Source organism: Musa acuminata, unplaced genomic scaffold (genome assembly GCF_036884655.1).
Source record: "Musa acuminata AAA Group cultivar baxijiao unplaced genomic scaffold, Cavendish_Baxijiao_AAA HiC_scaffold_42, whole genome shotgun sequence".
NCBI lineage: Eukaryota > Viridiplantae > Streptophyta > Magnoliopsida > Zingiberales > Musaceae > Musa > Musa acuminata.
The window spans coordinates 602,519-614,714 of record NW_027020324.1 but is presented as its reverse complement, the minus strand read 5'-3'; the positions used below and the strand labels follow the sequence as shown (position 1 = coordinate 614,714).

General features: G+C 36.8%; 1 protein-coding gene across 1 annotated transcript; it reads right to left on the bottom strand.

Moving 5' to 3' along the window:
- Positions 1-9,792: 9,792 nt before the first annotated feature.
- On the bottom strand, positions 9,793-11,664 carry LOC135653867 (probable 6-phosphogluconolactonase 4, chloroplastic). The gene is made up of 3 exons (XM_065175483.1): positions 11,247-11,664; positions 11,015-11,150; positions 9,793-10,488 (listed from the first exon to the last, which is right to left on the bottom strand). The coding sequence occupies exons 1-3, from the start codon at positions 11,642-11,644 to the stop codon at positions 10,000-10,002; spliced, it is 1,023 nt and encodes a 340-aa protein (XP_065031555.1). The 5' UTR covers positions 11,645-11,664; the 3' UTR covers positions 9,793-9,999.
- Between the last annotated feature and the right edge of the window lie 532 nt (positions 11,665-12,196).

Sequence of the window (12,196 nt, the reverse complement as noted above, 5' to 3'; positions counted from 1 at the left end):
CCCCTATTTCTCATCGGTGCTACTTATATGCAAGAAGGACGAAACTTGACGGATGTGCATCGACTATCGAGCTTTAAATGACATCACAATTAAGGATAAGTACCCAATACCAGTGGTGGATGAACTTCTTGATTAGTTGAAAGAAGCTCAAGTCTTCACGAAGTTGGACCTCCGATCCAGTTACCATCAAATTCGGGTATGTGAAGACGACATTCCAAAAACTATATTTCACACACATGACGATCATTATAAATTCTTAGTAATGCCTTTTGGACTCACTAATGCTCCTTCAACCTTTCAAAGTCTCATGAATGATATTTTTCGAAGCTTTCTTTACAAATTTGTGTTGCCAAAGTGCAGCTTTCTCCAGCAAAAGGTAGAGTACCTTGGGCACATAATATGAGAAGGAGTGGCGGTAGACCCAACAAAAATTGAAGCAATGCAAGGCTGGCCGAAACCTACAAATGTGAAATTACTACGCGAGTTCCTTGGACTAAGGGGCTACTACCGTAAATTTATGAAGGACTATGGGAAGATCAGTGCACCCCTCATTTCTCTACTAAAAAAAGATGTCTTCCAATGGTTGGACAAAGCCTCCGCTGCCTTCGACAAACTTAAGGCAGCCATGATGACAACGCTGGTGCTAGCGCTACCAAATTTCAACCGACTTTTCATCATTGAGGCCGATGCATCTGGAGTTGGAATTGGAGTCGTTCTCATGCAAGATGGTTAACCACTCGCATACACCAGCAAGGCATTATCTCCCACCCTTCAAAAAATATCAATATATGATAAGGAGATGCTCGCCGTTATACACCTAGTAATGAGGTGGAGACCCTACCTAATCGGCCAGCGATTTTAAATTAAAACTGACTATAGAAGCCAAGTAATTTTTGGAGTAGAAGATATCATCCCCTAAGCAGCAAAAATGGGTAACCAAACTTCTGGGATTTGATTTTGAAATTATTTACAAAAAAGGAAAGGAAAACATTGTTGCAAATGCACTCTCACGGCTACCTAAATAAGCTAAAATTTTAGCCATCTTACTTCCTACCACTGGCTTCCTCGAGGACATTAGGGAGTAATGGAAGAAGGATCTAGAGATCAACAACATCATAAAAAAATTGGGGAAGGATCCAAGCGCAATAGCTCACTACACTTGGGATTCGAGGGATCTACGCTACAAGGGTTGTATTGCGCTTCTACCCGACTCCCTTTACATCAAAATCATCCTGCACGAAATGCACTCCACACCTTCAGTAGGGCACTCCGGATTTCTGAGAACATATAAAAGAGTGAAGCAAAATTTTTATTCGAGAATGATGAAAAAAATTATTTCTTAATATGTGGCACAATGTGATATATGTCAACAGCAAAAGGGTGAAATAGTGACGAGTCCAAGGAAGTTACAACTACTACCCATACCAGACTCAGTGTAGATTGACATCTCCATGGACTCCATCGAAGGGCTGCCACCTTCCAAAAAGGATATCAAAATTCACCTTGTCTTCCATGTGTCATGCTTGAAGCCTAAGTTAGGAGAACACGAGTCACCCCAGATCCAATTGCCAAACACCATTGAGGATAGAGATATTCAAGCCCAACCACAAGCCATCCTCGATCGCAGGATCGTGATGCGTCGCCAACGTCCCTCTACTGAAGTACTAGTGCATTGGAATAATTTACCACTTGAAGATGCCACATGAGAATCATATGAGGAGCTGAAGACCCGGTTCCCTGAGTTCATGGAACCTTAGCCTTGAGGACAAGGCTGATTTGGAGATGGCAGGCTTGATAGGACCCTAGTTGGGTTGGGTCCTACTCAACCAAGAAGTAGCTAATAAAACCTTGTGAGATTGTAATAAACCCCACCTAGCTACCTCTATCCTATAAAGAAGAGTGGTTATGATTTATATTTTGACCTTTGGGCTTCCTAGCCGCCACCCTCTTTTATTGGGCTGGTTGGTTAGGATTGAGGGTAAAATGGGTAACTCACTTAGGAAGCAGCCCCTGGGGCTAGGGTTTAGAGTCCCATATAAGCATGTAGCCTTTATCTCTTTGAGAATAAGATTCATCTATAATTGAAGCTATTTGATCAATTTCTAGGAGGGTAGAACCCCTATAGCGTTCCAAGGGTTGATCCCCTCAAAGATCAATCTACATAGAATTCCTCTAGGGTTCTATCACTAGTGTCTCCACATGAATAACTATAAGACTAACTACTTCCATCACTTGTACGAGTATATAGTACACCAATCTGTCCAGTTATCTCGATGTCCCTCTCGAGTAACCTATGATCGGGATTATTTAAGATATGTGTTTAAAGGTGAATCAATTTCATTATCATAATCTGATTTCCATTGTACAGATCCATGGACATCACAATATATTTATGCAACAAGCAATATAAAGTGATAAAATATTAAATAATATAATAAGCATAAAAATGCATATATCACACGTATCATCACTCATGTGATTGATTTGCATGGCACCTATGATTAACACGAATAATATGATTTAGAACCTTAAAAGAATAATGCCCTAAGTGATTATAGTGGCCAAAGCAAAGATAAATTTGGATGAAGATAGTACAATAGTTGATCACTTATAAGCTTCACCAATATTTAGCCCCTCAAATAAGATGTGTCCTCGTATTGAGATCCTTCACAGCAAATGAGGATAAGAATTTAATAGAAACATTATTAGAAGAATATAATTTAGCAATAGATATTAGGTTCTTCTTAGTATTAGGAACATAAAGAACATCCAAAAATAAAAAGGATTTTGAGGAAAAAGAAAGATTTGTAAAACCATTGAGTTATTTTTAGATATTTACTATCACCTATCATGATATTATTTAAGCCACCATAATACGAATGAAGAGACAAATTATGTAAGTCAGACAAAGCATGATGAGAAGCTCCAAAATCACTGATCTAGTTTAATAAAGGTTGAAAGGATTGAAAAGTAAAATTAGCTTCAAGTAGGTGTGGTACAGTAGGATACATAGAATAAGACAAAAATGATGGTTGAAACATCGATAAAATAATAAATTATAAATGATAACATTTCTTAGCAACATGACCTTGCATGTTATATATTTAATATATGACTTTATTATTGAATTATTATCCAAATTTATTAACACTTTGTTATGGCGTTGTCTCCGGAATGATTATTTGAACGATTGTCTTAATTGTAGAATTTACATTTGTTACTAGTATTAACTTTGTTAACAAAATTAGTAGTGATAAAAACAATACCAAAAGGTAGTGATTCTTGCTTAAGATAAAGTTGTTTTTAAAAAAAAAAATAGAAGTATCACGAGCATGAATCACAGTTGAGATCTTTTTTAATATGAACCAAGATCATTTAATATATAAAAAAGTAATCTCTTGGTGCATCAAACATAGCCTATAATAGTTAGAAATAGATTTTATGCCTCTTAAAAACCTTGAAAGGAGTTTCTCAAAGTTGTATCAGATGATCACGAGATTGGTTTTCAAACATTGTTGTAAGCTTAAATCATACTTCATGTAGGGAACGATTTGAGAGAGAGAGAGACAATGATATCACTTCTAAAAAGATAATCTGGACGGATCCAAAAATATATATTTAGGATTGATAACTTTAAGATTATTCTTTTTAATTTTTTAGAAAGGCAAGTGATGGTGTCATATGCATAACCCATAAGATTATAATAGATTATAAGAGAATAAAATTAAGTATACAAAGAGATATAGTTTATGAGCATAAGTTTGAGAGAAGCTTAAGCTACAATGTTAGTTGAGACAATAGTATTTTTACAAGTGGGAAATGATGTGAGATGAAGTAACTTCCAATAAATAAAGACTTACTAGAGCATAAAGGTTTGATATTATGAAAGAAATAACTAGCTTAATTTTTTATTGATAATAGATATAAATTTATCTAAATAAAAGAAATTATAAAATATAATAATTATATGATTTTATTAATTAATAATAAATATAAATTACTTATTTAAATTATTTCATAACGTAGAAGATCATGTTGAGATCATGATTCTCATTATTGATAGAATCATGATTACATATTATCATAATTTTTATAATTTAAAATTATATTAATATATTATTAAAATATTAAAAAAAATTATGATAATTTTATCATAATTTATTATTTATAATAATATTATTTATAATATCAGGAAGCAATAGTAGCCGACGATTGAACATAGGCTCACGTGCGCATCTAGCTCTGATCCCCTCAAGCACCTCGATCGACCGCCCAATCATGGCACGAGGAGAAAGAAAATGATGTATGTAATGACACTATGATTCCCGCATCGGTCGACTTCGAAGCATCAATGGATTGATTACGACCTCCTACCTATTACCCAGAGGCATGAACCTCCGGTCAAGCATGGGAAGACTTCATTCCCCATCCTGTTATTTTCAATGGCACTTGGATCACTTACTCGCATCTTATCATCATCCGCCGTGACCCCGATGCTTCCTCCTACAAAGTAAATACTGTCAAACAAGCCACTAGCACAATAATGGCGGAGCAAGCGACTTGGGTGGATTTCGCTTAAAGCATTCCTGAGTGTGAGCTCGCTATATAGCAGCACTAAGATGTCGATGTCCATTTCGATTTCGTCCTTGTCTTCGATGATGACAAGTAAGAAGCTGAGTGATACGTGACATCAGCCGCATTTGCTCTCGAGTATACGGTGGACTAGTTGCAGTGGTTCTGTAACCCTGAACTGTGATTGATTGGTGGACTGTAGGAACTACCATGAACTATGTGCAAGCACCCCTTCTGACTTCGTACCCCTACCAAGAGGCTTCTTCTACTAGAAACCGTGGCAGGAGGAGCTCTGGGTGATTAGTGTCGGGTGTGAGCGGACCCTAGGATGAGCGACCAAAGATATGCGAAGACTTTTTGCCCAGAGGTGCCTGAGACAGTTGGTCAAACACCTTTCAAGCACCACTATCGGTAGTTGTCAAGGGGTCAGGATGTGAAGGGAGAGAGAACAATTCCCTGGTGGAGGCTGTAGAAGATGTGATCGAGTCAATTTTGTGAGGTAGCCCACAGTGTTGCCCGGAGGTAAAAGCTTTGCATAGGAAGTGACGTGACGTGAGACGATATCACATCCCCTTTCCAGAACCTACCACTGACCGTCATGAATAGGATGTTGATGTTGAGCAGATCCACTTAAATCTCATTTGCAGCTTGGAACGAATAGCAAGGGTCAACCCTGCGCCTCCGATACCCGCGCACATCTAAATACATACGGATAATGCAGTCCTGTTATGGAACTGAGTATGTTGAGAGCGTTGATGTTTCTCTATATGGGCATGAGCTGACCATCTTGTATACCGTCAAAATTCACAACCAAAGAATATATCTAACTAATATCTTTATAATTAATAACCTTTAATATCTCGATCTTAACATTTTTAAAAGTTATATTGACATCCTTATACTTACGAGACTGAAATATTTAATTCAATTTCTTCTTGTGTCATCAATTTTGGATACCGTACGAGCTCAATAATAAACTGAAACGAGACAGAGTCAACCCATGCTTAGTGGTAAACCCTATGATATTTTCATCGGTAGAGACAACGATAGGAGAAGAAACAGTGTCATCAATTTTGGATACCGTACGAGCTCAATAATAAACTGAAACGAGACAGAGTCAACCCATGCTTAGTGGTAAGTATAGATATCTCAATATAATTTTTAAAAATATAAATATCGAGATACTCAGGAGATAACATGTAATTAACCCTTACATATAACTGAATATCCATTACTATTTGACTTAGTCAAAAACGAAAACTCTAATGAGTATACTATTATTAATTTAAGATTAAAATTTTTAATTAATAATTAAATTTAACCAAATTAATGAGTCAATTATTATATCAAGTTTATAAATTATTTTATTATTTTTTCATTAAATTGAACAAAATTGAGCAATTGTGATTCTGATTGATCATTTGTTATAATTGTTATGCTTAACTAGTTGCTTTATAATTTAGAGTTGGGATAGAAAGAAAAAAAAAAGATTGAATCCTACTTAAAATTAATAATTTTTAAAATAAAATAAAAATAAAAAATAAACTAATAATCAACTTGCTGCTTCGACCAGAACTCAAGAAAGAATCACTATATGAGATGAGTGGATCAAAATCAAACAAAAATGAGCAATTCTAAATTTACAAAGTTGGATAAAAAATTCAATTGATCATTTGTTATGTTTCACTAATTTTTTTTCACACTTTAGAGTTGGGATTTAAAAATAAAAAAGATGAAGCCGTACTTAAACTTAATACCTATATAATAATAAATAACTAATTACTTCTTATCGATGAAATCCCAGATGAATGGATCAATCATATACTGTTATAGCAACTACAACTAGAATCTTAGTATCAGAGCTCTCTAGATATAATAACATTCTAATTTAATCTCATCTCTAAGAGCAAAGCAAACCAAAGCAAAGCATTTTGTATCAATGATTTAGACCTAATAAAATTAATAGAACATCAATCCCATTGGCTCACATCCCTCTCGTGTTGTCTTCTCCCAAAGTGCCCCCATGTCCATGTTCTCTTGTATGTTAGTCCAGACAATTATGGAGTCTTATCGTTCCTCATATGGCGCCGACCTTCGCCTCTGTCAAAGAACAAACACACATACAAGTCTCTAAACAATGCAACAACCACTTGCAATATTTATGCTTGTCATAGTTGTAGACCTATTATGACTCGTTGATTTCATCCACCATTGTCCAGCCTGAACATTACTCAATCAAGCTTACAAAATAGGAATACAACTTGACCTGATCACACCAGACATAGTGACCTTGTCAAATCTTTGTTGCCTCCCATGTTTCTTAAGAGAAAAATCTAGGTTTAGAATCCCAATTCCAATTGAGTTTATGCACACAACTGTTTTCTATCTATCCCCTGCATCTGGCACATCTTTAGCCATCTGTTGAATCATGATAATTTAAGTGACTTCTTTTGTGATTCTGTATGTGTCTTAGTCCATAAATCTTCCTGGTTTTGGTCAATGGGAAATAGTTCTCCCTGGTAGTATGCTTCAGCTCAAAGACCTTCAAAGAATAAGATGTGAGCTTCTACAGTTGCATCAGACATTCACCTACTATAACACCAAGTCGGATATCCCATCGAACTTTAATCCACAACCATGTTTCAATCTGCTCAACTGATATGTCCCAGCACAAGATACAACTTGAACCATAAATAAGTGTAAACTTAGTGAAACTTCATATTTTTGTAGAGGGGGCTTAAAAACTTGAAATACCAGAAAGTGGATAGCAAAATGACAGTGAGTAAACCCAATATAACTTGCCTAGCATATTTGTTTCAATGAAAAGGAACATAGGCATCGAATGCATAAACATAAAAATCACAGTTTAGAATCACTGCCCTGCCGAAACAAAATTCCTCAGCACTCAGTCTTGAAGAAATAACTTTATGCTCGAAATGAATGGATCGCATCATAAATACATATTCAGCAGAGAGGCCTAACCACCGCTTAGAAAAATTTATATCTTTCCGTTAAACGCCTAATCCAAATCTACATAGAAGGCTGATAACGGAAATACCTTCACAAGAAAGGATCATAGTGCAACTGTAACTTCCATGCTGTAGCAATAAACATTAACCAACATTGTCATTCTACTTCTTTTTAAAGCTCAAGTCTGGTGCTATGACTAATTTTATCAATGCTGCAAATAATTTGCCTCCACCACGCAGATTTATTGTTTACCCATTTTTACACATCCCAGATTGTCGTATCATATGTGTATGCCAGCTCTATCAACTGAAATTTATTATTAGGAGTTGACATGGGGGAAATAACTAGTGTAATTTACACAAACAGAACTCTTTTTTGCTAAACCATTCCATAATCACAAAACAAAAAGAGCAGCTACTTATTAGATAATTTATCCATATAAGCTTCAAGTGAACATATATAGCAGAACTGTTAATACAAGAGCCAAATTCTCTCAAGATGTAGTTTTTGGTAATATTAGTTCTGTCATGCTATATTAACGAAGCAATATCAAGCAACCAACAAGCAGTGGTGCACTCATCATGAAACTAATAGATCTAAGCATGAAAAGCTGAACCAAGCTAGAAAGAGAAGACGTGAACTTTATTTTTTTCATGTTGTCCTGTGAGTAGAAGTTCCATCTGTTAGTTCCAGAAATAAACATTTTGTAAAATGCTAAATTAGATAAACTACATGTTAGCAGTTTATTGCCTCTAGCTCTATATTATATCTGTATATGTTCAGGTCAGGGGTGCAGGGTGGTGGTTGGCGCTGAACAATTAACCAATCTTAAGAACAGGTAAATAATTCACAATTTTAGAAACAGATTATAATCACATGATCTTGATGAGGATACTCCGAGAGCTTATCACTCTTAGGTTTCAATCGACCAAGTGAAAAATATGGTCATGGAGTCAGCTCAAAACCTAATTTCTTTTCTGATTGCCCACTAGCTGCCACAACTAATCTTTGACAAGTGACACTAGGATTTGGATTATAAGATCAGGATGATTACCATTTTGAGTAATGAAATAGGTATAAATAATTTTTTCCTTAACTAATTACAAATAAAATATAGCTGTTATACATGTGCAATGAATAATATTAATAATAATATTGTTTAATTCTCTTTGTTATGTGTTTTTTTAACCATGATGGATGGCATTATATTATAATTGTTATAGTTAGTACCTACGATCTTAGTTTTACATGTGTTAGTACCTTAAGAGACATCTTCCAATAAGAAGATATCACAACGAAAATTTGAATATTCTTAGTACTATATTTTTTTCTTAGTACTATAATTGGATTAACCAGTTTGCATGGAAAAAATTATAAGGAGACAAGGAGAACACTTTTCTGTTTTACAAAATTACAACTTATAAATCAAAACATCAATAATTTCATCTTTTCTTCTCTAGGAAAGATATATTTTTCCTTTTTTTTTTTGACAAATAATCTTCCTTTTCTAAAACATACTGGACTGCTTCAATTCTTTCTTTGCTAGTTCTTCAATCATTATAAAAATTTCCATTTATCAACGAAATCTTTGATCAACCCTTGGAAACTCCAATCATGCTCAAGACTTTCTTTTCATTTTTTTTTGGCATGCCTTCATTTATATTCTTTTTGACAATTTTGATAACTAATGTTACATTATTCAAGATGTTACTATATGGCAGCTTATAACATTTGCAAAAAGAACACCAAACTAGTGAAAAATTATTCAGAAGAGAAATAAAACAAAATGGTCCCATGTTAATATGTCATACTCTTACAATAAGTTACAAATCACCACAATATTTGCACTTATTTTTTATTAAATCTGTATCATATACACCATTTTTGCTAAGAACCCACCAAGTTTATGTATTTCTAAGGTGTTACCCCCTATAATTGTCTAGGAAGTTTGACAATTGTGATATGGACTACCAACCATCATAAATTTCCAGTTGAATGGTTACTCAATATGAATATATTTTGCTTTATGAAATTCTAAAACTGGATAATTTCCTACTCCCTAAATAAATAAATATATATATATAAATAACCAAATTACTAGACATATTTTTATTTTTTCTATTCTTAAGAGTCTAATTTTAAAAGAATAAATGTCAACATAAAAGATGCCATCATGCTGTTAGTTGTAACTCATGCATCACACAATATTTCACAGGTACAAGGAGGCTAGCAACTATTTACTCAGTGATCGAACAACAACCAATGGTTATTAGATTGACACAGTAGAGAAGTTTTAGAAGACAGATGGAGAAAAGTTTTATAGTCCATTAAAGCCTATAGACAAATAGGCCAAACTTGAAGCGTGCAAAGACAACTCAGAACATCTGGACAAATGAACTCTTCCAGACAAGTTATTCAAACAAAGACGACCATGGAATCTATCAGAAACTTACATGACTACACGCTTGCCTTACCTTGAAGCACTGAGACTGCTGCTTTATCGGTAAACCAAGTGAACTCCCCATCTTCAAGGGAAGCCATCTCAACAGGTAGCAAATCAGATGCACTTTTCTCACTTCCCAGAGCCTTACACACAGCACCAGCTTTCCCTGCTCCAGTGACCACCATTGCAATATAAGCGGATGAGTTAATTACAGGCAATGTGAATGTGATTCTCTCTGGTGGTGGCTTGGGGGAGTCCTTTATGAAGGTTACCCATTTCTCTGTCACATGAAGGAGAGGGTGGCCGGGAAAAAGAGAAGCAATGTGACCATCTGGTCCCATCCCCAACAGCATAAGATCAAATCTTGGGTATCCTGTCACTGATGACACTGCCACCACACCAACATTGACCAAATGCTTCAAGGCAGTCTCATAATCTTCAGCAGCACCCTCAGCTGATAAGGCATCATTGATGGCATAAACTTGACCTGGTGGAATTGAGACCTGTCATTTGAGGAACGAACAATGAGTAATGATCCCCATGCAATTTTCTAAAATATCAAGAATATAAGAAAAACTGATATGTCACATTGATACTTGCTTATCTTAAGTAACCAAAGCATCAAAATGCATATATTACCCGCGAAAACTTGATCTAATAAACCAGCAATTACTTGTTCTATTCCTAATTCCAGAGTTCTTGTTATCTAATTCTTGGAAGATAGGAAGAGGGATTCATAAACTTAGTCAACTACTCTCGTATGATTTTGATCTTTCTTGCAAACTAGCAAACAACATAATTCATCAATCAACATATAAATTTTGCAGAACTTACAAGCAATTCAAGCTAACAGTATAGATTTGTATCCATTTTATCTAATGAGCGAAGAAACTTGTCATAAGACATGAGAACCACAGATCAAGGGAGAAGTCACAGCGAGCCCAGCGAGCCACGTCTTCCACGCCAAATATTGCTACCTATCCACTAAAACAATAACAAAAAGGATTTTTTTTGTTAGGATTTTATTACCTTGGACAGAAATCCATCAAACGCCAACTTATAGTTGCTATCTTCGTGATCCTTCGGCACCACCCTTTCATCCACCCAGAATACATGCCATTTAGCCCAATCCACCGATTCCAAATACGGAGATTCCGTCAATTTCCTACAAAATATTCTTTTTGTGGGTGTTCCTCCATGCAAAAATCCACCAAACCCCCTAAAATAATATCCAAAATCTGCAGAGAATTAAGCTCCAAACCTGAGGGACATAATGAGAGATCCGCCAGAGAGTACCACAGTGAAGGCCCCCCTCTCGCGAACGAACTTCTCCGACAGCTCCGCCGTGTACTTCGCCAGCGAGACGGAGAGCACCTCCTCCCTGTCGAACACTAGCAATCCTTGCTTCCCGCTCGCGGCAGTCGCGGCGGAGGTCGCCTTGGAGGCCATGGCGGAAGGCGGGTACGTCGGCCTACGGTGGGATCGGAGTTGAGTTGGGGCGGTTGCGGTGGAGAGGGAGATCCTCGTCGCCGGAGCAAGGGTTTCGCACGGGGAGGCAACTCGGGGGATCGCCGGGAGCCTAGAGACCGGAAGTTGCGGACAGTGGCGGAGACGGCACGTGGGGGCGGTGGAGAAGAGTGGGACGGCGGAGGCGGCCATGTTATAAAGCGGTGGATCGCGTGAAACAGGTGCCTTTAGGTAAGTGGAGCAAATTGGGTTAGCTTGTATCCGTTGAGAGGATGATGGACGGTGATGGCGTGGCTTTGAAGAAGGAAGTAAAGCGTCTTAGTGCTTCGAGATCACGAACCCGGAAGCATTCTCGCTCACCGATTACTTGCGTCCTCCAACACAGGGAACAGGATTCGCAATCCACAACCACGAACATGCATCAATCTCCACATGGTGGAAGACAATGCTGTTATTATTCCCGTCCCGGCAAAACCAGCGAACAGGACTCTTCAGAGGCGATTCCTCCGCGAATGAGTATTATTCTGACGTCATACAAGGCATTTACGACGTCAATGCTCCGACGAATATATCTTAAACCGCTGTTCCCAGACTCGACCAAGACAGATGAGCCAACCCAATAAAATCTTGCACGTACAAACACACAACCAGGAATATGCATCATTTCTCCACGTGGAGGAAGACAACGTTGTCAATTATTCCTGTCGCGACAAAAACAGCGAGCAGGACTCTACAGAGGCCATT

Bases quoted from the DNA above. Each gene is read 5' to 3' on its own strand.
- LOC135653867 (XM_065175483.1), bottom strand. From the start codon at position 11,644: ATGGCCGCCTCCGCCGTCCCACTCTTCTCCACCGCCCCCACGTGCCGT. The intron at 11,151-11,246 runs GTTTGGAGCTTA...AATATTTTGTAG, and splicing joins TCTCTCATTATGTCCCTCAG to GAAATTGACGGAATCTCCGT. The intron at 10,489-11,014 runs GTAATAAAATCC...CTCAAATGACAG, and splicing joins TTGATGGATTTCTGTCCAAG to GTCTCAATTCCACCAGGTCA.